At 40.3% G+C, this 27,435-nt stretch overlaps 1 protein-coding gene across 1 annotated transcript in view; it reads right to left on the bottom strand.

The window, feature by feature from the left end:
• cacna1bb (calcium channel, voltage-dependent, N type, alpha 1B subunit, b) overlaps positions 1–27,435 on the bottom strand; it is a 177,306-nt gene that overhangs the window by 61,442 nt on the left and 88,429 nt on the right. Inside the window, exons 19-30 of the mRNA XM_058052322.1 lie at positions 22,503–22,575; positions 22,317–22,434; positions 19,499–19,566; positions 19,317–19,423; positions 15,864–15,926; positions 13,712–13,753; positions 10,258–10,956; positions 9,124–9,329; positions 7,287–7,413; positions 6,974–7,103; positions 6,549–6,608; positions 2,885–2,991 (exon numbers count right to left, since the gene is read on the bottom strand). Coding sequence (XP_057908305.1) covers positions 2,885–2,991; positions 6,549–6,608; positions 6,974–7,103; positions 7,287–7,413; positions 9,124–9,329; positions 10,258–10,956; positions 13,712–13,753; positions 15,864–15,926; positions 19,317–19,423; positions 19,499–19,566; positions 22,317–22,434; positions 22,503–22,575 — 1,800 coding nt within the window. The remainder of the gene's footprint in view (positions 1–2,884; positions 2,992–6,548; positions 6,609–6,973; positions 7,104–7,286; positions 7,414–9,123; positions 9,330–10,257; positions 10,957–13,711; positions 13,754–15,863; positions 15,927–19,316; positions 19,424–19,498; positions 19,567–22,316; positions 22,435–22,502; positions 22,576–27,435) is intronic.

Raw genomic sequence — 27,435 nt, 5'->3', positions numbered from 1 at the left:
AAAATTATGAGATAAGAATGTCGAAATTCTGAGAAACAAAGTCAAAATTGTGAGATAAGAAAGTTGAAATTATGAGATAAAACGTCGCAATGAAGAGATAAAAAGTCATAATTATGAAATAAAAAGTCATAATTATGAGATAAGTAAGTCAAAATTAGGAGTGAAGTATGTCAAAATTATGAGATAAGAAAGTCCAAATTATGAAATCAGAAAGTCCAAATTATGAGATAAAAAGTCCAAATTATGAGATAAAGTCGAAATTGTGAGAAAAAAAAGTCAAAAGTTGAAATGATGAGATATCCTACTAAACAAGAGCGACCTCCGACATTTCATTTGACATGTAGCAAACGTCAAACATTCACGAAAGGCACATAGGATACCCACCCACAATTGTGTGGCCAAGTGAAGCAGGTGGCACCAATGGCCCATGCACGGTTTCTATCTCATAATTTTGACTCTATATCTCATAATTATGACTTACCATTGGGATAACTTTTATTTCAGTGGCAGAAACGGGCTTCCATATTCTTCTGGTGGCTCATAACCCAAAAAATACATTGGTGCAGTGTATTAGTTAGCGCAGTACTGTAGTCATCTCGAGGTTGATAAGTCCATGCTTTTATTTTGAAGCTTATTTTGCACTGAACATCAAGTCAGTGGGTGCACATTTTAATGCTGTGCCACCAAACGGTATTCACATGATGTCCCTGTTGTCATTTCACACTGAGCTGAGGCGCCTTCATTATTAGTGAGCAATTACATAAACATTTAGAAATGAATGTTTACATAGTTAATATTACTGCATGTTTATTATTTTCCAGCATTGTTTTATTGCTTTCTTTTTGTTTCAGTTCATAGTACTCCTTTATTTACTGTATATTTTGTGTTTTGTGTATATTACATATATTCAGGGCCGTTGGTAGCTTTGGCTGGGCCTGACACAATATAATCTGAGTGCCCCCAAACAATATTTTTTATCTTTTTTTTTGATGAAATACAAAATACAGCAAAGAAGGGCATGTTTTCCCATGGTAAACACTATGTATAGTATGTTGATCGCAGCACTCATCTTTACTTGTAATATTGTTGACCCTTTTCTTTAAAAACACGTCTGAGCTTTTAAAATGCTTGTTTCAGTGCATCACACCGTAGACGTTCTTACTGCCAACACACACAACAATATCAGGTAAATGACCCTTATATAAGCTAAAGCGCGATATGCAATCCAAACACGGTTACATAAGACACAGAGTAAAATCAGTCTCTCCGGTTGTGAGTTGTGACCGTATGAAAAGAACACAAACATTCAGCCATGAGACGGCGGTTGATGGAGATAACTCAATCTGCAAATGATGGGCAGGAAGGAAGACGGAACAGACAAGCACATGTGAGATAGAGTCTGACAGAAAGTGCCGACATTACCCCATTAGGCTCCTGAAAGCAATCCAAGGCAGAAAAAGAAGATAGGAGAAAACAAAGTAGGAGGCAAATACACAGTCAGGAACACATAAAAGACAAAGAAGCAGTCATTTCTAAACAGCAGAAGAGAAGCACAACCACAGGAAGTGGAATATAGATTGCAACGCGGTCGAGACAGAAGGCTGCCCCGCAGAGCCTGGTTTTTCTGTTTACATTTGTGACCGAAAGTGCGGAGAGGGTAGGAACAGGAAGTGTTTGTTGATTACTTGAGCCTGATGCCAATACAACGTCTCGGTGGTTAATAGAGCCAAGACAATCATATTTTTTGCTTGATGATTGTTCTCTTGATTCTTGACTTTAGTGGCTTACAGTAAAGATAATACGAGTGTTTTAAAGGCTACATACACTCTAGGGACAGTAGCATTTTTAAGGACAGTAGCATTTCTACATAAACCACATGTTGCCACTGAAGCAAAACCGGAAAAAACACTGAAATGAGCATGATCCATAGTATAATTGCGGGTATAGTCAGATTGAAACAATACAAACACTGGTATAACTACACTGCAGTAAACTTCCAGATAATCTGTTCAACACAATCAACAATAACCCCGGGCTCACACTGAATACGTCGCTGTTGTAGGCTCCCAGTACTTACTTGTTTTGTGATGTCAACAGGCACCCCCCCCCCCAAAAAAAAAAAAAATCTATGACAACGGGGTGTAGGCAAATACGGTTTACAAGAACTTCCTGTATAAATGGCTAGTTAGACCAAAACTTGACAAGTTTGTCAACTAGACGGGTTTTCGAGATATTATTATTGCTTCTCAGAGAAGGCCTTTTTGACAGCCGCACTCACATAGCACAATCAGAGTTGTGCAATGCTTAGCTATGATTCATGAAAAAAATACAGGAAGGGGCAGACACACAATAGAAGCATTGTTGTCACTTTTCCACACAAGCTTAACTTTCACTTTCACATCAACTTAACTTTCACTTTCAAGAGTCTTGAACCAGTCATGATGTGCTATATATATCACTATATTGACACTTACTATGGTACACATTATGTCATTGGATGGTCATATCACCTCGTACTTCGGTACGAGGTACATTATTTAAAAAAAAAACCCTAAACTGTATTATGGAAAGCAGGAAGTGAACAAATGTAACAGTTACTGATTGTAAAAGTACCAGATGGAGGGGTAGGATTTAATAAGCTCTGCTTCTTCCTACTCCTTTTGGACATGTGGAACTGTGAACTGATTATGTGATGCATTTAATTGTAATGTGATGCATGTTCAAATGAAATAAAACCATTACCATTACCATTGTGTGATCATTGACTACTTCTCTGATAACAACATGATTCTTCTCTATTAGGTAACCTCACCACGATACTCTATTGTTTTCCAGTGTATTCAAATGAACATACACAAAAAGCAAACAGAAGAAGTCAACTTACGAGCAGGCGAAGGCCACAAGAGCTCCGCTGACCACAATGAAGTCAAGAATGTTCCACAGGTCACGAAAATAAGAGCCAGGGTGGAGGAGAAGTCCCAAGTCAATCATCTTGGGAATGAAGATAATTATATTAGAAACACAAAAATACAAGCTTGTTTTTAGGGGCTGTTATGTCCACATCTAGGTCATTTATGTATTTATAGCAGTGGTTCTCAACTGGCTTGGCTGCGGGACCCACAATCACCCCTCAATAGCAAGTGGTGACCCAAATTCCATTCATTTTTCAACTGCAACTTCTCCTACAGCAGGGGTCTCAAACATGCAAGTTTAGGCCCCCGCCTTGATATGAAAGTTTAATGTTAGTGCGGCCCGCGCAAGTTTGATATGGATGCTGTATGGTATCATGTACACAGAAAAAAATTATTACGTTTGATTAATGTTCATGTTAAGGGTTACATAACTGTTAATAGTTATCCTCCCTATCCGTGTGGAAGTGGTAAGTTTTTGGCCTTTTAAGTTTAAAGGAAAGAACTTGGAGGCTACCGTTTAGGTCGCTAGCTCTCTAGTTTGGGAGTTAGCATGTGTCTCAAGGCCCTGCAGTTGCGCAATATGTTGTAAATAAAAAGAGTATAAATGTGACTATAGTCGTGTTTTGTCATGTCTACAGGGCTCTAATAATGCTTTGTTCATTTTAATCTGAAAAAAAATAATTTGTCTACCCACCAACTATATGTGGTTTCTTGAGTTTTTATTATTTGCCGTTTTATTATTATTATATTTATTTATTTATTACCGATTGATTGATTTTCTTTATTCTTGATTTGTTTATTTATTTTTCATCTTATTTTGTGCAGAAAAATAAAAAGTAAGATATTTGAGAACAGTGGAATGTTTTATCAGAGCTTTTCTTGTAGAAAATTGGAACCAAAGCGAAGTTTTAAAAATGTTTTTGTTTTTAATAAATGCGTTTTGGTTTTTTTTGGAAAACCTGATGCGGCCCAGTCTCACCCAGTAAATTGAGTTTGAGACCCCTGTCCTACAGGGTATATTGGGACGGTTTTCAACGCCTGAGCTGCAGAGTTGTCTCTTTATGGCATGCTCTTTTCCAGCAGATATCTGCAGCTGTGGATAGACGGCACATTAATTTGCCACTATAGTATGTCCTTCCTCTCCCACAAAAGCTTACCAGTCGCTCAGACAAATGGTATGCCCCTGGCGTAGCAAGCAAATAGCGCACACGACAATGTGAGGTGCATTCATAGACATTGGGTCATTCAATTTTTCGTTTCCCAAGTAAACTGTTATATCTTGTTGCATTCATAGATCATACTGTTTATAATTTATATAATCTGCAATAGCCATACTCTAGTCACTTATATCCCTATATATATCCACACTGTAGCATAGTCACTTCATTACAATACTGTACATATTACTGTTATTATATATTGTCACATCCATACTGTTTATAATCTGTATAATCTGCAATAGCCATATTATAGTCATTTACATCCCTGTACATATCCTCACTGTATTATAGTCACAGCCTGTTATAGTTTATACATAGATCTGTCCATTTACAGCTCTATCCCCATCTCTACATTTACTTACTACTAAGGTACTTATAAAATTGCACTTCTGGTTGGATGCTAACTGCATTTTGTTGCCCTGTACCAGTGACATGAGCAATAACAATAAAGTTGAATCTAATCTAATCTACAAAAAACAAAACCTGCGACTCAATGAAAACGGCCTTACGACCCGCTTTTGGGTCCCGAACCACCAGTTGAGAACCACTGATTTAATTGAATTTTTCCTTAATTTGTATCATACGCATAAACATGAACTGATGAAGCATCTACAACGACAACTGGCAGGTTTCATAAGTTCAGGCTCATCAGCAGATCAGACTACAAGCTGTCACATAGGACAAGAGCTATCCTATCTAGTGAAAAAAACATGCCCTGCTCAAATGAGGCGAACCGTCTTCCAAGACAACCTGAACAGTTCAGGTTGTCTACAGTTGATAGGCTTACACAAATGAAAATTTGGGGTATTTTAGTCCTCCTGTGCCCTTCCACAGTGTTGGAATGACTCCTAAACTTCATAGAGAAGACCACTGAATGTAGTATGTTTGTGGTCGCTTTCCATATGTGACACATTTGCCTTTGAAACTGGTCATTTTGTAAATGGTGGGAGGTTGTTGAGTAGTTGACTTGGGGTTAGACCTCAGTCCCTCGGCCTTAAGAACTGTGCAGAATACTCAGTCAACAGTCAGACCGTTTGACTGAAAGGTCAGCAGCTCTCCTCTCCCATTCCGAAGGTCCTATGTTCCCGTTTTTTTTGCGCATACTGTATCTATATTAAGGATCAGCCGATATATAGGGGCCGATATTTGCGTTTTTTTCCTTGTATCGGTATCGGCCGATACGCGCGTGGGTTCACCGATGTATTTTTCCACCGCATGATTTACAGTCAGGCATCCGCCGGGGCAGCTTTGTGTTGCACCGGCGGCAGAGGACCCCGCAACACACGTCGTCGCGGTACCCCGCCCCCACTGTTGAATCACATCAAGGGCGCGTTTTCACAAGAAATAGAGTTAGCTTGCTTTTAAACATGACACCTGTAATATTTGTTATCACATACTACAGTATTAATTGGCCCTGTATCCTAGAACCCGCCCATGAATGATACGGGAAAAGGCCGAAATGATACTGTGTCAAAGCCCAGGGCAGTATCAGCCCCCGTAGCTGTCCACTCGGAGCTCGCTGCTCTGGTATCGTGCCCGTGAAATAACCAATCAGAGAACAGCACACGAGTGCTTAGTGCCTAGTGCTTCTCCAGTCACCAAAAAACCCAAACTTGATTAATGGAACTTTAATTGTCAGACATTGATAAGATAAGACTGTTGATAAAATATTATTGTTGAAATATTTTTGCAATTGTTGTGTTTACACTGTTTAGATATAATACATGTAATAAACTGAACATTTTCTGGAAACAAAATGGTCTTTTGATTAAATAGTACGTGATAATAAGCTCATGATTAAATAGTATGTGATAATAAGATCTCCGGTTTCCTCCCACATTCCAAAAACATGCTAGGTTAATTGGCCACTCCAAATTGTCCATAGGTATGAATGCGAGTGTGAATGGTTGTTTGTCTATATGTGCCCTGTGATTGGCTGGCGACCAGTCCAGGGTGTACCCCGCCTCTCGCCCGAAGACAGCTGGGATAGGCTCCAGCACCCCCCGCGACCCTCGTGAGGAAAAAGCAGTAGAAAATGAATGAATGAATGAATGATAATAAGATCATCACATGGTTTGTCTGGTATCAGGCCCAGTAGCATGCCCCCGCGTGCGGTCTCGGGCTGATACTGACACTTGGGGGCATGATACCTGGCCTGATACCAGACAAACCATGTGATAACCTATAAGTATCATGGTCATTTTTTCATGTAAATGGAGGGATCAAAAGCAGTATCGGTCACAAATATCGTCCCAAGCAAAATCGGCCATCGGCTAAGGGTGATGGAAAAAAAATCTGTATCGGCATCGGCCCCAAAAAAAACATATCGGTCGATCCCTAATCTATCTATGTACAAAACCATATTTAAGTGCTACAAAACACCACCCAAAGATCCTGTTTATTTTGACTCCCTTACCTTAATCACCATCTCAAAAGTGAACACACCAGTGAAGACATAATCTAGATACTTGAGGACCTGCAAGAAAAAAAAAACAGTTTTGAAAGTGTCCTAAAAGCGTGACACAATAAGAGCAGAACCAAGAATGCCAAGAGTCCCAACGTGCTGCTTTTGCCCTGTCAAAGAACCTCAAGCGCTATCAGCTTTGCACTCCACTGAACCCACACATAGCACTGGCACCAACAAATCTGACAGCAAAAACATGCCTGAACATCACATCAAATTCATAGTAGCGTTACTTACACGTTTCTTGTCTATCAAAATGCAAAATGTCAGGTCACGTCTTTCTGCTTTGCTTTATTTTTTTTGTCTTTGCATCTGGCAACTTGTCCTTCTTTTGTACGTTCAGCTGTTTTGTGTTACACTTTATTAGCCTGACTCACGTTGTTCCGTGGTGCGTTGGCTTGCACGGGGTCCTCAGCTGCCAGAGCGATGCTGCTCATGGTAATGACCATCAGGATGCACATTTCAAAGTAGCGTAAGTTGACCACGTAGTGACACAGCCGCCGCACCCTGCACCGCACGCAAAGTTAGAACAATGAGGAGCCAGCTGACATGCATACAGTCAAAATATACTGTAGATATCTGAGTAAATATGTAGTAACTAATACTAATGATGAATATTAAGGACTTCATAAACTGTATACCCATAAAATTACACAGGTAGGACACTGACTTTACAACCTCATGACTTACGGGTTTGTTTGCCCGAAGATGAACATGGAGCTATAGGGAAGGATCTGCCGAGGTCTGTTATCGTCATCCTCTTGCAGAGCTTTCTTCTCTTCATTTATTTTGAAGTTATCACAGTCAATGTTGTTCACTAGTGTGGACAAACACATGCCTTTTAAGGTACAAAAAAACACAAACATCTGAAAGACAGAATTGTTCTTGTGTGGTTAGAACAGCAATGTCTTCTATGTGTTCCATAATATGGAATGGCAATGGCGAGACATCAAATCGAGTACAAGCCCTTGTATTCTACAGTGGGGTGGCCGGAGAGCTCTGTGGCGGTGCCCCACTGCAGCGCTGTGGGTCCCCTGCCTACCTGTTGTGTGGTGGCCCCCTGAGTTGCGGCATCATGGCCTGAGCCGTGGGCAACCCCCAGCGCAGATGGCAGCGCTTCCTGAACTGGTTCCTCTGTACTCAGGCAAACAAACTTCTTATGTGTGTGTGTGTGTGTGTGTATGTGTCTTGTTGTTGTCTTTCTTTTTTCTTTTTTTAATTTTGTTAAATTTATTATTTATTATTTATTATTTATTATTTATTATTTATTATTTATTATTTATTATTTATTATTTATTATTTATTATTTATTATTTATTATTTATTATTTATTATTTATTATTTATTATTTATTATTTATTATTTTTTTATATTTTATAACATGTAAAGCACTTTGTGATACATTCTATGTATGAAAAGAGCTCGACAAATAAAGTTTGATTGATTGATTGATTGACTGATTGGAACCCGTTTCAGTTATCATACCTCGGACTGGCTAACCCATGTCAACAAAAATGGTTAGTGACATAAGCGGTTATTGACAGAAATAAAATAGCTTTGACCAAATAGACCATGGTTGCATTTTATGCACGTTTTCATGTGATAGCTGAAATAAAAGAGAGCGACCTCTCTCAACCTTTTCTACGTGACTGGTTTACTACAAAAAAAGTTTACTATGAAATAAAAAATGACCTTTAGTCCCATACCGCAGATTTGAAGGCAAGTGGCAGTTCATTTTCTGGTACCCCTCCTGGTCTTTTCCTCTTTGTTTTGAATGGGGTCTGAGCCACTTAAATCCCAGGTTGGGTTCCCTTTGTTTCCACTGTTATTTTCTGTTAAAATCCCATATTTTGCATTTTCCCACTTTTTCTAGTTTGGAGCCATTGGCCAGGACCTTGATAATGATTGGAGTACACTATTTAATTTAGCTGCTGTATTTGGGTAATGGGGCCAGCAGCCTAAGCCCAGACTTCCCAATCTCTGGCTACTCTCTGTTCCCAGTCCAGTTGAGAGACATGGTCTCTCCAATGTGTCCTCGGTTTTCCCCAAAATCTCCTATGATCAAATGTGCCCTGAACACGTTCCCAGGGAGACATCGAAAAGGCATCCTAACCAGATGCCCGACCCACCTTGTCTGGCTCCCCTTAATACATAGAATCAGTGGCTCTGTGCTGACTTATGGATGACCAAGATTATCACTCGTACGGAGAGCCCAGCCACCCTAAGAAGGCAACTTATTTCGACCACTTGTACCCACGATCTTGTCCTTTCGATCACTACCCAAACCTCATGATCATAGGCGAGGGAAGGAATGGAGATCAACTTTGCCTTTGCTCAGCACGCTCTTCACCGCCAGGTATGCTTGTTCTGAATGCTGTAGCGGGGACGGAGCTGATCGGCAGAGAGTATCTGCGTTTTAAAGCAATACCGTCCTATTTCACCGTTATTGGCTGATATCGATCGTTTTCCGGAGCACCCCTACTTCAATAGTATGTCAATAATATGACAATTGTTAAGCTGTGCTCACTGGGAATGATGGTGGTCTCTCCAGGTGGGGCAGTAACGGTGACAGGGATGTGAATAGTGTTGCTGTTAAGGCCGGCCTGGCTCGCTCTTGTTGAGTTTTTCTGGTTGTCCGCGTCTTCTTGCTTGTCTCCAAGACTCAGCGTACTCTGCATTGGCTGTAGAGGACTTGTGGTAAGACCCTCCTCTTCAGCATCAGACTGCATCTCCCTGTGGAGAAAGAAGTACATGTCTTCTCATTGGTGACAATGTACTCAGCCTGAGACCCCATCTCAGTGTAACACAATACAAATGTTTTGATTGTGTATGAATATCAAGTTATGCAGACTGTATACACTCCTGAACAAAATCTCAAGACAAATCCCCATGCTAACATACATACATACTCTATGTCTGTGTAGACCCTCAGTCATCTGGGTAATTGCTACCCGTAAAGGTTGCATCGCGGAGTTTGCATCTTCTCCCTGTGCATGCGTGGGTTTTCTCCGGGTACTCCGGTTTCCTCCCACATTCCAAAAACATGCTAGGTTAATTGGTGACACCAAATTGTCCATAGGTATGAATGTGAGTGTGAATGGTTGTTTGTCTATATGTGCCCTGTGATTGGCTGGCGACCAGTCCAGGGTGTACCCCCGCCTCTCGCCCGAAGACAGCTGGGATAGGCTCCAGCACCCCGCGACCCTCGTGAGGATAAGCGGTAGAAAATGAATGAAGGAATAAATATTTTTGCAAATGGAACATAGAAAAGCTTCAGTTTTTAACATTATTAGAGCCCTAGAGACATGAAGTAACACCCCCACAGTCACTTATTACCCAATATACTACACACAATAAGATTAAAAACAACATTTAAGACATAAATAAGGCTCATACTTCCAACACTTAATAAGTTCTTGTGTGTGTTACTATAACTTTGTTCTCTAGAGCAGTGATTCTCAACTGGTGGGTCAGGATCCAAAAGTGGGTCCTGGCGCCGTTTTGTTGTTATACGGTCGTTTGTAAAGACTGTAGGTACAGTAGCAAATGCAAAAAGAAAAACAAAATTTTCACTGTTTTGGATGCAATTTGTCTGTTACACAATGAAGCCAACGACAGAAATACTACTACCGCACATGCAGTACATACAATACAGTCTTACCTATGTCCTTTCTTGCCTTTTTTGCTTTCATCTCCATCCAGAGTCGACTGAGCTCTGATCATTTGGGAGCAACGCCCTTTCCTCTGTCCGTTACCTTCACCACCTCTTCCCCGACCTCGATGCTCTCCGTGTGCACCGTTGGCTAAAGCCCCATTGCCCTCTTTTGGCGTACGATGGGAGTGATGATGGCGATGCCCTCTTTCTTCCACCCCTCCTCGTACATCCGAGGTCTCTTCTTCTGGGGAACCAGCCTGATGATGCCGTCTGCGTCTTTGCCCCTCATCCCGACTGTGACTCCTCTCCCCTCTCCTCTCTTTGGTCTGAGCCCCATTGCCGTGGTGATCTTTGCTCCTGCTATGATGGGTATGGTGTCGACCTCCATCCCGACCGTCGCCGTTCCTGCCCCGATGTCTGTGGTGTTTTCTGCTATGCAAATGTAAATTGTCTCCCGTGTCATCTTGCTGTCCTTCTTCTCGCTTACTGGGCAGGTTGGCGTTCTTGGCCTCCACCACCAGGGGCCGGTCCAGGTGAGTTTTCATGTCAGGATGAAGATGCAGCGCAGAAGACACCCGGAGGCGCTCCTCGGGGTCGAGCTCGTTAAACAGGGCCTCGCTGCTCGCTCTCATGTTGTGTCTCCTCAGTTGGTTCGTCCTCTGCTCCCATATTGACATGGTCTTGTTGGCCCGCTGCTGCTCCTTGCTGGACACAGGAAACCCAACAAGCTAAATTAATATCACAATGAACACAGTGTCATTTTATATGGCTCTCTATGCTTTTGGACAGATTTCAGTCATTTACAGTACACACACAGATTATACTCTATTAGTACAGGTACATTATCGGTATATTAGAATAAATATAAGAAGGGTCAGGATCAGGTTGGGATACGTCCACCCTAGCACCTCAACCATGCCGACACAGATCATGTCACAAGTTGAAATCTCCGTCATGATATAGTTTTACCATGATTGTGTAATATGCAGAAATATTAACAACAGGGTTGTGAGGCTGCTCAGAACATAAAGAAAAACAAATGACCGTGTATGATACTCCAGTCAGTATGTGTACATACCGGGATGCTGTGGTTATTCCACCACAGACGCTGGCTTCCATAGTGTTTGCTTAAGAAAGACGGAGCTTACAAATTTGTTCCTAATCAACGCCCTGAGATCAGGTGGAGGACAGCAATATTACCATATTTTCCTGACAATAAATCACACTGATCCTTTGACTTATAGTCAGGTGTGACTAAAATACTATATGTACGCTATGTACATATTTACGATTTTAAGATTCTCTTACTGGTTTTTAAATGTCTTAATGGCTTTGCCCCTTCGTATTTATCTGATCTGCTTTTACCATATCAACCCCCGCGGACCCTGCGGTCCTCCGGCACTGGCCTTTTAACTATACCAAAACCCAGAACAAAATCCCACGGTGAGGCAGCATTTAGCCACTATGGCCCCCACCTGTGGAACAGCCTGCCGGAGGGCCTCAGGACTGCGCAGACTGTTGATATTTTTTAAAAAAGATTAAAGACACACCTTTTTAATCAGGCTTTTAACTAATATGTTTAAACTTTTCTTATGTTTTTATCTTTTTAGTCCTATTTTATGCTCTTAGTCTTCAGCTTTTAACTCCAGTATTTTGTTTTTATCTTTTTAGTCCTATTTTTTTGCTCTTGGTCTTCAGCTTTTAACTCCAGTGTTATGTTCTTACCTTTTTAGTCCTATTTTATGCTCTCAGTCTTCAGCTTTTAACTCCAGTATTTTGTTTTTATCTTTTTAGTCCTATTTTTTTGCTCTTGGTCTTCAGCGTTTAACTCCAGTGTTATGTTTTTATCTTTTTAGTCCTATTTTATGCTCTTAGTCTTCAGCTTTTAACTCCAGTGTTTTGTTTTTATCTTTTTAGTCCTATCTTTTTGCTCTTGGTCTTCAGCTTTTAACTCCAGTGTTATGTTTTTTTTTTATCTTTTTAGTCCTATTTTATGCTCTAAGTCTTCAGCTTTTAACTCCAGTGTTTTGTTTTTATCTTTTTAGTCCTATCTTTTTGCTCTTGGTCTTCAGCTTTTAACTCCAGTGTTATGTTTTTTTTTATCTTTTTAGTCCTATTTTATGCTCTAATCTTCAGCTTTTAACTCCAGTGTTTTGTTTTTATCTTTTTAGTCCTCTCTTTTTGCTCTTGGTCTTTAGCTTTTAACTCCAGTGTTTTGTTTTTATCTTTTTAGTCCTATTTTATGCTCTTAGTCTTCAGCTTTTAACTCCAGTGTTTTGTTTTTATCTTTTTAGTCCTATTTTTTTGCTCTTAGTCTTCAGCTTTTAACTCCAGTGTTATGTTTTTATCTTGTGAGGTCTGCGCGCTAACCACTCGACCGCCGTGCCGCCCTCAATCAGTAATAAATAGATAAATATAAAAATAATAATAAAACGGCAAATAATAAAAACTTAAGACACCACATATAGACAAATAATTTTCAGATTAAAATGAACAAAGCATTATTAGAGCCCTGTAGACATGACAAAACACGACTATAGTCACATTTATACTCTTTTTATTTACAACATATTGCGCAACTGCAGGGTCTTGAGACACATGCTAACTCGCAAACTAGAGAGCTAGCGACCTAAAACGGCTAAGTTATTTCCTTTAAACTTAAATATCCAAAAACTTACCACTTCCACACGGATAGGGAGGATAACTATTAACATTGTGTTATAATGTTATTTAACCTTTAACATGAACATTAATCAAACGTAATAATTTTTTCTGGGTACATGATACCATACAGCATCCATATCAAACTTGCGCGGGCCGCACTAACATTAAACTTTCATATCAAGGCGGGGGCCTCAAACTAGTGTCCTGCGGGCCACAATTGGCCAGCGGGCCGCGTGTTTGAGACCCCTGGTCTCACATATCTCCCCCAAAGATTGTCTCATTCCACATGACGAGTGTTCTGCCATCAGGCAGATGAAGTACGAGTAAGCATCATCGGTATTCGTCAGGAAGAGCAAGCCAAATATCAGTATGTGGATCAAAAAGACCCGCTGTGGCGACCCTGTAATCAGGAAAAAAGCCGAAAGAAAAAACAAACAATAGAATGCACTCTAACCTAACACATTGCTTTCATTTTCTGCAACTAACCATTTGTCTTTGCAGACACGGCATGCAGATTCTGTTGACACGGATAATTCTGTGTGACTAAACATGCGCGATGTGGCAGGCAGGAAAAAACAATGCCAACATGTCTGGCAACAATATGGGAAATCACACAAATGGGTGAAATTGTGCTTTTTTTATACAATATGTGTTTTGGCATGAAATGAAAGGTGTTACAAAAGAATTGTTATTGTTATTTCCTATGAACCAAAAATGATTGCATACTCTGTCTATATGATTTATTCTCATGGGACTTTATGGATTAGTTCAATTTGTTCCATCTGGTCACCTGTACCTCAAGATTCGTCGGGCAGGGGAAGAATAGAGAGTATAACTCCTAAGAGACACACAGAAGACATACACAAGCTGACATACAAAATACAAAACGGCACACAAAGTTTACACACACAGTTGGAGACAAACACAGTATGTTTTCTAAAGAGTGTGACAGATGCAACGCTAACATTCAGTAATAGTCAGACTATTGACCTTGCAACCAAGGTCAAACCATGCTGCAGTCATTCATTCAAGTTATTCTTAGGGATGGTCCAATCCAATACTCAGGATCCGTATTGGTCAAAATGCTGGGTTGCACCTCCTGTCCAACAGTAATACCGGTATTTGTAACTACACGACACGTGAAGTCATTCATGCGCTATTCCTGTACATGGAAATCGATCAAATGGGGATTTTGGCAACAGTTATTACAAAGTTAGTCAAGAAACAACCAGAAAACGAAGAGGAAGATGGCTGCTGACTTGTCTGGCTGACAACAAGAAGCAAAATTGATACTAAAAAACAAAGTTAAAACATAGTTATATTATTATTTAACCGCTTTATCGAAATCGTTGACTTTCAACTAGTGGGTCTTAACCCAAAAGTGGGCCACAGACCCATTTTCATGGGTCTTTTGACACACCATCCATCCAATACACAGCAATATATCTATTGCAGGGGTCTCAAACACGCGGCCCGCGGGCCAAATGTGGCCCGCAGGACACTAGTTCGAGGCCACCGCCTTGATATGAAAGTTTAATGTTAGTTTGATATGGATGCTGTATGGTATCACGTACCCAGAAAAAATTATTACGTTTGATTCATGTTCGTGTTAAAGGTTAAATAACTGTTAATAGTTATCCTCCCTATCCGTGTGGAAGTGGTAAGTTTTTGGCTATTTAAGTTTAAAGGAAATAACTTGAAGGCTACCGTTTAGGTCGCTAGCTCTCTAGTTTGCGAGTTAGCATGTGTCTCAAGACCCTGCAGTTGCACAATATGTTGTAAATAAAAAAAGTATAAATGTGACTATAGTCGTATTTTGTCATGTCTACAGGGCTCTAATAATGCCTTGTTAATTTATATCTGAAAAAATAATTTGTCTACCCACCACCTATATGTGGTTTCTTAAGTTTTTATTATTTGCCGTTTTATTATTATTATTATATTTATTTATTACTGATTGATTGATTTTCTTTATTCTTGATTTTTTATTTATTTTTCATCTTATTTTGTGCAGAAAAATAAAAATTAAGATATCTGAGTGGAATGTTTTATCAGAGCTTTTATTGTAGAAAATCTGAACCAAAGCACTGAAAAAGTTTGTATATTTTTCTGTTTTTAATAAATGCGTTTTTTGTTTTTTTTTTGGAAAACCTGATGCGGCCCAGCCTTGCCCAGACCCTAGCTCCAGTGGCCCCCAGGTAAATTGAGTTTGAGACCCCTGATCTATTGGTATTGCATAACTTGAATCATTTCCAGAATATTTGTCTATAAAAATAAATGTCTATATTATGCCAGCGTGACTATGACAATAACAAGAGACATGACAAAGTGTCATGGAGCCATCCCTTGTTATCATTGGCTATTCCAATCATAATTGATCATGCTAAAGCAGATGATTTTTTTTTGAAAGTAGTAATTTTCACCCAAGCAATGCAAACATCTTCTATAGTGCTAAGCATGTTGCATATTGGTACTGATCATTATGCCTTCAAAACATGTTTAATATAATTAACAATGTCTAAAATTGAAGCGCTCACTGCCAAAGGCAATGGTAAAACTGAAAGAAATTAAACATGCACCAGTCAGGGAACACAAGGAGCGGATAATTAATCACAGCAGGTACCAACACAGAGGACCATCAATAAAGTACACAACGGTTGGAGAATGCCCCAAGGAGTCTTGGTTGTGCTACTTTTGTGCGTCAGCTATTTACAAACAAACCCAAAGCTATTATGTGTTACTGATTTTTAAAAGTAGCTGTATTGCATGTTTCTGCTTGTGTGCAATGTATAGCAATAACAACATGACAGACAGCCAGACAACCAGACAACCATTTAGATTTTGGGTGCCCCATAGGAGAAGAGAAGGAAGCAACTCAAAGCTGAATGCGGAGGAGAGAGGAGAGAAGACAAGGAGGGGAAATATTGTAACAGAGAGCGATAACTCACGGTGACTGAATGCTGTTGATGGACGACCTGCGAGAGAGTGCATCTCGATTTTGCTTTACAAAACTGTACATGCAGAACAAAAAACAAAAGAAAAAATGAGACACAAATGCGAAGGGAGCAGGTGGACGGACTGAGAGTCCACCTGTCCCCTTCTAATTTACTCAAACGGACAAAGTCTGTGCAACTACTTGGCTAACACCATAAACTCATTTAGAAGCAGACAATTTTTAGAAAGGCACAAACTGAACCTCAAAACAAGTCAGGAGTTTCATTCCAAAAATCATCCAATCAACCTATTTTTGAATATTCATGATTTTACAAAAAAAAATACGTAAACCTTCAAATTTGAATTTTTACTCTTTTGTTTTGTCATGAAACCCTGAGTTTCTCTGAAACAATTCACAGAACACAAACAAAACAAGTTATTGTCAAAGAAAAACAGTTGAAGAGCCAGCTCACTAATGGGTCACCGCATTGTTCACTTCCAAAGACTTGGAGACCCACCAGAAATAACAGTGGAAGGAGTGGGGGGGATTAAGTGGGAGAGGAGTCAGCTCAGCGGGTTTTTGTCCAATTCTTTGTGAGGATGACGGCGATTAAGGAGCAACTTTGGGCTGAACTTTATTATTTTGTGTCAATGTCATAGTAATTTAATATTGAGGAGAGAAGACATACGGTATATACTGCGTATTATTATGATTGTTATATTATTTAATTACGTATGGTTGTCGCTCGGCACTTCGCACTTCAACTTTCTCAGCTTTAATTTGTCATTGTCTATTAAATCTATTAATCATAGCTGTTTTGTGTGACTAGTAAAAACATGTGGACATTGAAGAAAACTGTTCCTACTTCAGCATAAAGATGGCTCCACACTGGTGACTAGGTGTAAGTAATGTCACTGCAATGTTTGGTGAGACACACAAGCACCAGACTTGATTGCCAGAACAACAGGCTTTTATTGCAGGTTTGGATTATCTCACAACATGAATTCCTAATAAAAATCCCTCAATATATATCTACATATGTATATACATATGGTCAACAGAAATATAAAAATTGTCCTCCCATTTTTCAAGAGATGGACTTAAAGATCTAAAATTGATTCCAGATATACAATATTACCATTTCACTCAAACATTGTTCATTGTCTAAATGTTTGAGCAGCTTTGCTGAGATAATCCATCCCACCTCACTGGTGTGCCACATCAAGATGCTCATCAGACACCATGATTAGTGCACAGGCGTGTCCACAATAAAAGGCCACCCAGAAATGTGCTTTTTTTTTTTTTTTGCTTTATTGGGGGTCTGGGGACTCACAACCAGTCAGTATCTGGTGTGAGCACCATTTGCCTCATACAGTGCAACACATCTTCTTCCCAAAAAGTTTATCAGATTGTTAATTGTGGCCTGTGGAATGTTGGTCCACTGCTCTTCCATTACTGTGCAAGTTGCTGGATATTAGTGGGAATTGGTACACGCTGTCGTATACGCTGGTCAAGCACATTCCAAACATGCTCAATTGGGTGAGATGTAAGAACTGGGACATTTTCAGCTTCAAAGATGTGTGGATAGATCCTTGTAACATGGGGCCATGTTCATGTTCATGGATGTATGGCACAACAATGGGCCTCAGGATCTCATCACAGTATCTCTGTGCATTCAAAATGCTATCAATAAAATGCACATGTGCATTCTGCTCGTGCACAATGCACGGCGGCCGAGTACGATTCCAGCCTCGGCCATCTCTGTGTGGAGTTTGCATGTTCTCCCCGTGCACGTGTGGGTTTTCTCCGGGTACTCCGGTTTCCTCACACATTCCAAAAACATGCTAGGTTAATTGGCGACTCCAAATTGTCCATAGGTATGAATGTGAGTGTGAATGGTTGTTTGTCTATATGTGCCCTGTGATTGGCTGGTGACCAATCCAGGGTGTACCCCGCCTCTCACCCGAAGACAGCTGTGATAGGCTCCAGCACCCCCGCAACCATAGTGGGGATAAGTACTAGAAAATGAATGAATGAATGAATGCACGAGCAACAGATCTGGTTGACATTCCTGCCGTCAGCATTGCAAGCTCCAGCATTTCATGTCAGAAATGGTAATATTGTTTATCTAGAATGAGTTTTAGATCTTTAAGTGCTAAAGTGTTGCATTCATATTTTTTTAGTATATATGTATACGTTGTATATAATGTATAACGTCTTTAAAATGCACTTCTGCTGCCACAAGGCAGCAGAAGTGCATTTTAAAGGAGCTTGGCATGCCTTTTTCCCATGTAATAAAGCTCTCCAAAACAAGCAGGAAGTCGAAAAGCATGGTGGCGTGTAGCATGCAGGAGGTTATGCGCTGATGGGAAAATTTAACGCATGCACACGGGTGCAAGCACGCGCAAACATGTAGACACACTTCCAATTGTGAAATGTGTAAATAGTTTGCGGTGTTATATTTGTAAATAAATTGTTACTTTGATGGAAAACAACCAGGGTGTTTGTGTTATTTATGTTATAGTATTTTTCCTTAGGTTTTTGGCTAAATATATATGGCTACATTTCTATCTTTGAACATTTGAAATTTTTCTTTTCACAAAACGGTTGGAACAAACTTAATCTTTCTTTTGATATTTATATTCAGCGTGCCTTGAAAAATCAATAAAAATCGTCCAAAATGGTCGATACTGAAAGGGATGTTATTAGAAAAATGGCTGGGATTGAATGAGTCAATGACGCATAAAGACATAAACATTGATACATGTACAGTGTGCATTTTTCCTGTATTGTCACGTATTCATAAATTATTACAGATAATAAAATGTGGCAGACCAAATGGCGGACCTCGTTCCGGATCCGGACTCAGACCCACTATTGGGCCTTCATGGACCGTGGCCAATTACAATGAATGGGAAATATAAAATGACTTCAGTTTATTACGTGACAGCAACTGTTTGTTTACTTGCCGAGTCAATGAGAACCAAAGCCTTGTGTCTTCATTCATTGTTTGTACAGTCAAACTTTTTCTTATTTATATGAAATTTGGTCATTTTTTCTTTTAACTAGGTGCCAAAATAATTCAGTTGCAGGGTGATGATGCTCAGGGTTTCATTACATTTGATGTTCATTTGAGCTTGTCTGTTTAATAAGGTTCGGGACTTTGGTGGTGAAAAAAAACAATTGCATAACTCAATTTTAATTGAATTCCCAAAGTTTAAACGCAGAAAAATCTCGATGATCGAATGACTGGTGCTCCCTTAATTGCATGTCATTTGAAAAGGTGAACAGTGGGGTTAAGTGAACCACACAAAACCACAGGAGCACTCTCATTGTGTGCAGTCGATGAGAGGTAAATCCCAAACTTACAAACTCACACATGAAATAGATGAGCGTGACAACACACTCAGTCACAAAGGGGGATGAGAATGACGGCGTAAAAGGGAAAAGCTGTGCATAAACTTACGCCGCAATTGAGATGTTGGCTGCCGACATGGGACTGACTTCTTTCACCTCCAAAGCTTTCTGCAGAGCCAGCTTCTTATTGGCTGCTTCCTCCTGCTCTTCTTCGTCCTTTAGCCAAGTCGAACAAAGCCATCAATGCATGCAAACTGCAATACATTATTTTGGAAAAAAAAAAAAACCTACCTTAGTTAGCTCTTGCGCATTTGCCAGATTATCAACAGCGATAGCCAAGAAGACATTCAGAAGGGTATCTGAACAACAGCACTCAGGAGAAAATAAAGTCAGGACTATTTGTCACAGATTACAGTTCTGGAGAGGAGGGTCTACAGCAGGGCTCTCAGTCAATTTACTTGGGGGCCACGGGAGCTAGGGTCTGGGTGAGGCATCAGGTTTTCAAAAAAAAAAAACCACTTTTTCAGTGTTTTGATCTCAGTCATAGATGATGAGAGAAAAAGCAAAACAGGCGGGCTCGTTCGCTTGCGTATGGGCGGGGCAAAAACGCGTCAATTGTGTCCGGTGTGCACGCAGCTTTAAACTGTTATTTCTGGGTTCATGAAACCATACGGCATCCATATTAAACTATTAAGGCGGGGGCCTCAAACTAGCATCCTGCGGACTACATTTGGCCCGCGGGCCGCGAGTTTGAGACCCCTGGTCTACAGCACCATTCTACATCATCGGATAACCGGAAAGCTTTACCAGGGCATGCCCATTAAAAAAAAAAAAAACATTTAAACTAAGGCTTTTCTCTATTAATCCAGTACAGAATATAGTGTGTCCTAATACAATACAGTGGAACTGGCTTAAATTGACGTTAACCAAGGCACTTGAATAGTGACGTAACCGGTACTCAAACTGAAAATTGATGGTACTTTGACGGTATTTCATTTCAGTGCTAAATTCATACACCTAAAACAAGAGTTGGAAGTAAAGCCTTGTAAGAGTCTGACACTCTTTTTCAATTCCATTGCCCACCATTACACACCAACAGCAGTGCTCAGTAGTTCCAACACTGTCAGTCTCCACAGCAGTGACAGGACTTTTCCTTCATATCCGCCAATCACGGTCACGGCATATTCCCTTGTGTTCTATATTGGTAATGGTAATGGTTTTATTTCATTTGAACATGCATCAGATTACAATTGAGTGCATCCCATAATCAGTTCACAGTTCCACATGTCCAAAAGGAGTAGGAAGAAGCAAAGCTTATTAAATCCTACCCCTCCATCTGGTACTTTTACAATCAGTAACTGTTACATTTGTTCACTTCCTGCTTTCCATAGTTTTTCCAAGTTTTTTTTTTTTTAAATAATATTGCTCCTGGGTTTGCTCTGATAGTGATGACAATTTGATTGATATTGGGGACAAGACAAGATGTAGAGGTATGATCAACATGCATACCACCTTCTTGTTTTGCCATGAGTTATTCCTTGAATCAACCTAAACCAGTGATTTTCAACAACTGTGCCGCGGCACACAAGTGTGCCGTGAGAAATCGTCAGGTGTGCCGTGAGGAATTATTCAATATCACTTTTTTTAATTAACATGTATTAATAATTTTCTGGAAATATTATGTCATTGTCGCGTGTCATTGGTGTAAAGACTGGCAGAGCAATGTAATATTGGTCCGTGTGGCAACACTAGCTGATTGCCTCGTTCCTCTAATAGACTTAGTGATGCACGTGGGAGGTAGTGGTGACATTTTGTAACATTGTTGGTTAAATTAGTATGCGGATAAAAAGGATCTGCTGTGGCGAGTCCGTAATCAGGAAAAAAATTAAAGAAGCAAATAATGTTGGTTATTGGTGTGCCACAAAATTTTTCCAACGTAAAAAACGTGCCGTGGCTCAAAAAAGGTTGAAAAACACTGACCTAAACAACCTAACAACCTAAATTGAAGCCCAAGATAGTTGCCTGTATTTGCTAAAGAAAGTGAACAACACTACTGAAATCAAGAGAAAACTTGGTGTTGCTTGGTGACCCTCCAAGGCTCCGCACACATCATATAGTGTAGGCTAAATTGGCTTGCAAAATATCATTGCCCATCTGTCACATGTCTGTGATTTTCATTCGGACTCATTAGATCAACATCCCTCAAACTAGTCTAAATCCCATCCTTCCATCCATCTTCATTCTCTTATCCAAGGTCGAGACGAAGCAAGGAAGCCCAGTTAGTTTCCCTCTCCCCATCTATTTCATCCAGATCCTGCCAGTGGATCCCTTGGCGTTCTCAGACTGGATGAGAGACATATTTCTCCAACGTGTCCTGGGTCTTTCCCGAGGCGTCTTACCGGTCGGATGTGTCCTGAACCTGCCTTGAACACCTCCCCAGGGTGAGTGACATCCGGGAAGCATCCTAACCAGATGCCCGAGCCATCTGGCTCCTCTCATTGTAGAGGAGCAGCAGTTCTACTCAGCAACAATGCTTCTCACTTAATCTCTAAGGGAGAGCCCAACCACCCTATGGAGAAAATTTAAACTTGGCCACTTATCTTGTCCTTTTGGTCACTTCCCAAAGCTCCTGATCAGTTCCCTCTTTACCACAAAGGACCGATACAGAGTCTGCATACTAGTTTTAGAACGTTTTTTTTCACGTTTCATCCTTGCCTCACTCATGGACACGGAGGTACCTAAGATCCTGCAATTGGGGCATTCGGAGATGGCATTTTCCGGGAAAGAACCATGAACTTAGACTTGGAGGTCCTGATTTGTTAACATACCCTTTGTTGCCAAAAATTGTTCCCAGAAATCAAAATGTCCGATTTCCTAATTTGGAACATTTTAATGTGTATTGTGATTGACACTGATGGAAGGGGATCATTTTTCTAATCTGACCTGACCTATCCAGTCAGTTTGGGGTTGTTTGGACCATATGGTTGGGGCTTGGATTCCTTTAGCTCGAATAACTTGAACTAACTACCCAAAACTACTTATTCTAAATGAGGCTCAAACTCAAACCATTTCCCGATAATTATTCTGTTTTTTTCTGTAAAAAGGATACAGTTTCCAAAAAGCGTGAGGACAATGAAGTAGACGGAGGAGAACATCCCACGACGCACACCCCCTTGAGACTCGATCCCGTGGTACATCACAGCATTCCAGTCCTCACCGGTTAAAATCTGAGTGGGTCAAGACCGTTTCAATGACACGACTGAACAGAACATCACTTTTACTTGTACATACATACCTGGAACACGGTGAGGATGGCTGCTGGGAAAGTATCGAAATTAGTTGTCGGTGTCTCATCCTCGAAGTTAAACCTAAACAAAAATCAGAAAATCAGCATCAAGTGAAATTAAAACTTCCTCTGTCTCGATTGGCGAACAAATGAGACAACGGGACACAAACTGCAGACATACGCAGGGTAACAAAGAACAAGCTCAGCAAAAATGAGAGGCCGGCACGGTTTTGATTAACTTCTCTGTGCATTTGAAATGACTCACGGCATCACCTGTAATGGGGAAGGGGAATTACTTCAGACAAGAATGAAGGAATGCTGAGCATCACTAAGATGCCAGCAGCAGCATGCTGTCCTATCAACTTGCGTGCGTCGTAACCACCACACGTGGGTGGTTTAGCTTTCGTGAGTTAGCAGTGAGTGACATCAGCAACAATCTGCAGAGGTCAGGCGTGAAAGTATCACTTTAGTATCTTCTACTCTTCACTAAGTACATTCGCTAAACCAGAAGATGCATTAGCAAAAAGCAAGAAGGTTGGAGCTTCATTTCCTGCCAACGTTGATGTTAGAATAAAATGTAGATAGAATGAATATAATGTCAGTTATCACCCTTATATCCATTTGCTTAGACAATAGAAAGTGTTTGAATGTGCTGAAGAAGAAATGTCCCTGTGACCCTGATCAGAGACCCCCAGGGCCTGGAGGTGCCTGGATGCGCCAACAGCGACCCTGCAGATGTTCATGTTAACCATGCAAGAATGTGTCAAGATAAGAACTCATAAAACAATAAAAGTAATCACTCTCCAGGGCTCTACATTAAAAACAAAAATGACTTGCCCATGGGGAATCCTTAAGGTGAGAACTACTTGCTCGAACTTGCCCCATGTAAAATGAAAAGACTGCCATAATGATATCATATAAATATATGCTGATAATTCATCAGATAATAGTACTGAAGCATTGTATTTGGAGGAATGTCTGAAAAATAGTGTAGATGTATGTTAACATGGCATGCCATACTACCTTACACATCGTAGTCGTAGTAAGCAGTGATATTTATAAGTTGTGCACCACAATGAAACATTATTGAATAGACACATTTGTGTACTAGTAAAGTGTTTTTAATCCAGAAAAAAATGCTCAATTGGTCAAACAATAGTTTGTGAAGCAAAGGTGAGAAAAATCCACAGAGAAATGGAAGCGCTAGATTTTGTAGCTTGTGCAAAATCAGCACTTGGTATTGGATCTAATCGGTGGTGTTTCCTTCAGAAGTTGTTGAAGAATTAGACCATGTTGGCAGGGACGCCATGATAGATGTTTTCGTAGTCAAACGATCGCTGATTGGTTGATTGCGAACAAGAACGGATGTGGGTAAAACGCGGACTGTGGACTGCGGAACTCGGTCTAAATAAACAATTCTGATTGGTCCATTTCAAGATTTGCAAGGATTGGTTTGCAAATTACCACCGGTATTACGCAGTCTGTGTTTTACCAACACCCAACAAGAACCGCTTTAAAAAAAAACTCTTGGCAGTATGGCATGCCAAAGTGCACTTGCCCGACGGGAATATCACTGATTGGATTTACTTGCCCCAATTTTGTTTTAACTTGCCCCGCGCCATCGGTACATCGTTATTGTCGAGCCCTGCTGTCACATACACACACACACACATAGACAAACAAATACAGCTCGTGCAACTGCCTTCCCCCCAGCCCATGCATCACAACAGTCATTTTTATTGCAGATGTTCATCTTCTGAATACTCATTCAGTACTGGCTACCTATGGCACCTATCTCTATCGTGACCAGCGTGCCGCCATCCTTGGCTGTGCAAGATGCGTTAATGTCGGACGCGCTGTCAGACAAGCTGGAGGAGTATGGCGGCTGCTGTGGGAGGAGCCACATTTAAACTTCCGACACACACACTCCTCCACTTGCGATCTATGCAGAATACAATTTCCATTTTTTTCCTACAGGGTTTGTGTGCTGACTGTGGGTTTGATGTAGCCCCCACCCCCTAACTCTGCAAACGACAAAAAGATATGTGGAGAGCGACAAAGTGTACAATACTCAGTCATAATGTATGCAATGTTCAAAATGTTGGCAGGTCTGCTGTTATAACTTTAATTACTATTTACTGTGGCTTGTTGTGTTTTTCTTTGCACAATATTTTTGCCAACTCTTCCTCTTTTGCATCTGGGATACCATCCAAAACCCAAATCTTAGACATGCATTATAAACTACTACTGTATTTGTTTTGTGTTGTGTGTGTCTTTTTTTTTTTTTTTTTACACAAAAACACATTACAGCGTACTTTTTTCCTCCTCCGGTAGGACATTATATTGTTTGTCTGCATGCTCGTTTTCACGCATTGCCCCCCTTGGTCTGATTCCTGTATCCTCCATCACCCCCCTATCACTCATCTATTTCTCCCCTCCTTTCTCACCACCTCTTATCTACTGGGCAAAAATTGCCCACCATTTCACCAACCAACATCTCCCTTGTTGCGCTCTCCTGCGTTTGTTCTTGAGGATTAGTGGACTCGGTGCAGGGAGTCGGCTGCTGTGCCAGTGAGTGCCGACCTCTGTTTACTATGATAATGGGCAATGGGAGCGCTCATCCAGATGGCACCCACAGAGACTTCATTAAATCAATTCTAGAAATATGAGTCACAGGCACTCATTCCATATATTTCAGACAATATCTGCTAGCTTATACAGTGGTGGTGCACACGTACTGTATCAGCATGAACAAGTCAGCTGGAAACGAGGGTGACGACCTCAAACAAACCCAAATATAATTGGTCACTGAGGTTCAGACATTATTTGCATGGAAATTAATGAAAATGGCGCGTAATTCTGTTGTACACAAACAACCAGACAACCAACATGTAGGCCAAGGGTGTACAAAGTTTTTCCACTTAAGTCTGCATATATTAGTGGTGAACGATACAACAATTACTCCAAGAATACAGTGCACACCAAGGACAGAATAACATTGCTTATTTGTTAACTTGTTGGACATTATTATGTCTCCCAAGCAAGAGTGTGCCAAAGAAAATGAAAGACAGCACCATGGAAGTGAACATTAACATCATAAAAGTTCAAAATGAGATGACACGCTCACCAATATTGGCCCCTGCTTTGGTCCGAACCACTACACTACAATGTCATAATCATCATGAAATCATTCGCTAACAAATGTTTTTTCAACGCAACGCTCACTACGAAACTTTTACGTTTTTTGCATGAGAGGCAAAAAGAGGTGATGATGCAACTCCACAATAGAAGAGAGCATGTTTGGTGCAATTTTAGGTGGCAGAAGTGCATATTATAAAAGCAAAGTCTGCATCTTTCCCATTGAAATACATGCACCGCAGCCACCAGGAAGTGAAAAGTCATGTCCACGTGTTGTGCGAAGGAACACAAATTGAGGGGAAATTTTACCGCATGCAAAGGCATCTATACAGCCCAAAGAACACAGTCAAAATCATGGGATTAAATGAGTGAATGCTAAAGGAGTCATGGATTCTATGCGCTGCTACAAGGAGATCTGGAAGAAGACCCTCCTCTTCTACTCCTAGTTTTTTTATAATCAGAATAAAACACAGGACAAATACAGTATTTTAGACAAACATAAAAATACATGTTGATACTAAACATATTAAACCACAACATGCAAACTCATGCTCCAGGAAATTGGTGGAATTTGGATGGAAAACTAAAATGTGTATATTTATTACAGCAGTGATTAAATTAGATAGTTGAAGGAAGAACACAGCAGTGCTGGAGGCAGAACAAATGGAAGCTTACCGTTTACTGATTTTTTGAGTCCAAAGATTAAGTTAATATGGTCGTGTCTTAAAAAGATCCCACAAAATAGTATTTTTCAGTTATATGAAAGATGTTATGACTAAAAAGAATTGGTATCTGTGTCAAATTTAAGAAAGCAATTACAAAGAAATGGTACAAACCTGACGTGACAATATTGAAGCAATAAATGACCAATCATTCCAAACAACAGCGATGGGAATAACGGCGTTTAAACGAGTTACTAACGCCGTTACTTTTTTCAGTAACGGGTAATCTAACTAATTACTTTTACTGTCAGCATAACGCCGTTACCATTTTGACACCGCGTTACTGAAGCCGCATAAAAATATATCACCGACTTCATAATTAATCTGCAGCGCAGTGAGAGTGTGAGGGTGTTGCAGAGTGACAAGGGAGGGGGTGATATAACCACATAAGCAATGAGGATTGGCTCAGGTTGGAGTATCAGCGAACTTGGGTGGGCGGGTGTTTAGAGCACGGCCAAACAGCGTTTGCCAAATGGAAGTACAGACACTAATTTGGGGCGCCATGTCATCTGCTGATGGTGGTCCACTATGTTGTCTGAGGTCCTCTAACCAAGAACACGTTATGCTTCCTGCTGCAACTTTATGGAGATGTAGGACTAGGCACCTGGACACAGTGCAAAATCTACCAGTACCCGATTTAAGGACCATGTTATCCCTGTCCTTACTGAGAACCCCATAGAAAGTTTATGTGGTATTGTCATGAGGAAATTGCAAAACGCCAGACGTAACTAATGAAAATTGGGATTTTCATTAGTTTTCAGTTATAATCACCAAAATTAAAGAACATAAATATTCAAAATATATGAGTCTATGTGTAATGAATGCATATAATATACATGTTTCACTTTTTTGGATGCAATTACTGAAATAAATCAACTTCATATTCTATTTTTTTAATGCATGTAATATATGTATATTTGTTCATTTATCAATGCATCATTTATCTATCAACGGCAGAAGGTATATTTTAATTACATAATTAAGCTGTTGTTATTCATACAACAGAATAAGAAAAATGTGCCTTAGGTCAGTAAACGTTGGGAAACACTACCATGGTGTGTATCTAGTCATTATGATACAGA

Source organism: Doryrhamphus excisus, chromosome 2 (assembly GCF_030265055.1).
Source record: "Doryrhamphus excisus isolate RoL2022-K1 chromosome 2, RoL_Dexc_1.0, whole genome shotgun sequence".
NCBI lineage: Eukaryota > Metazoa > Chordata > Actinopteri > Syngnathiformes > Syngnathidae > Doryrhamphus > Doryrhamphus excisus.
This window is presented reverse-complemented; position numbering and strand designations above follow the sequence as displayed.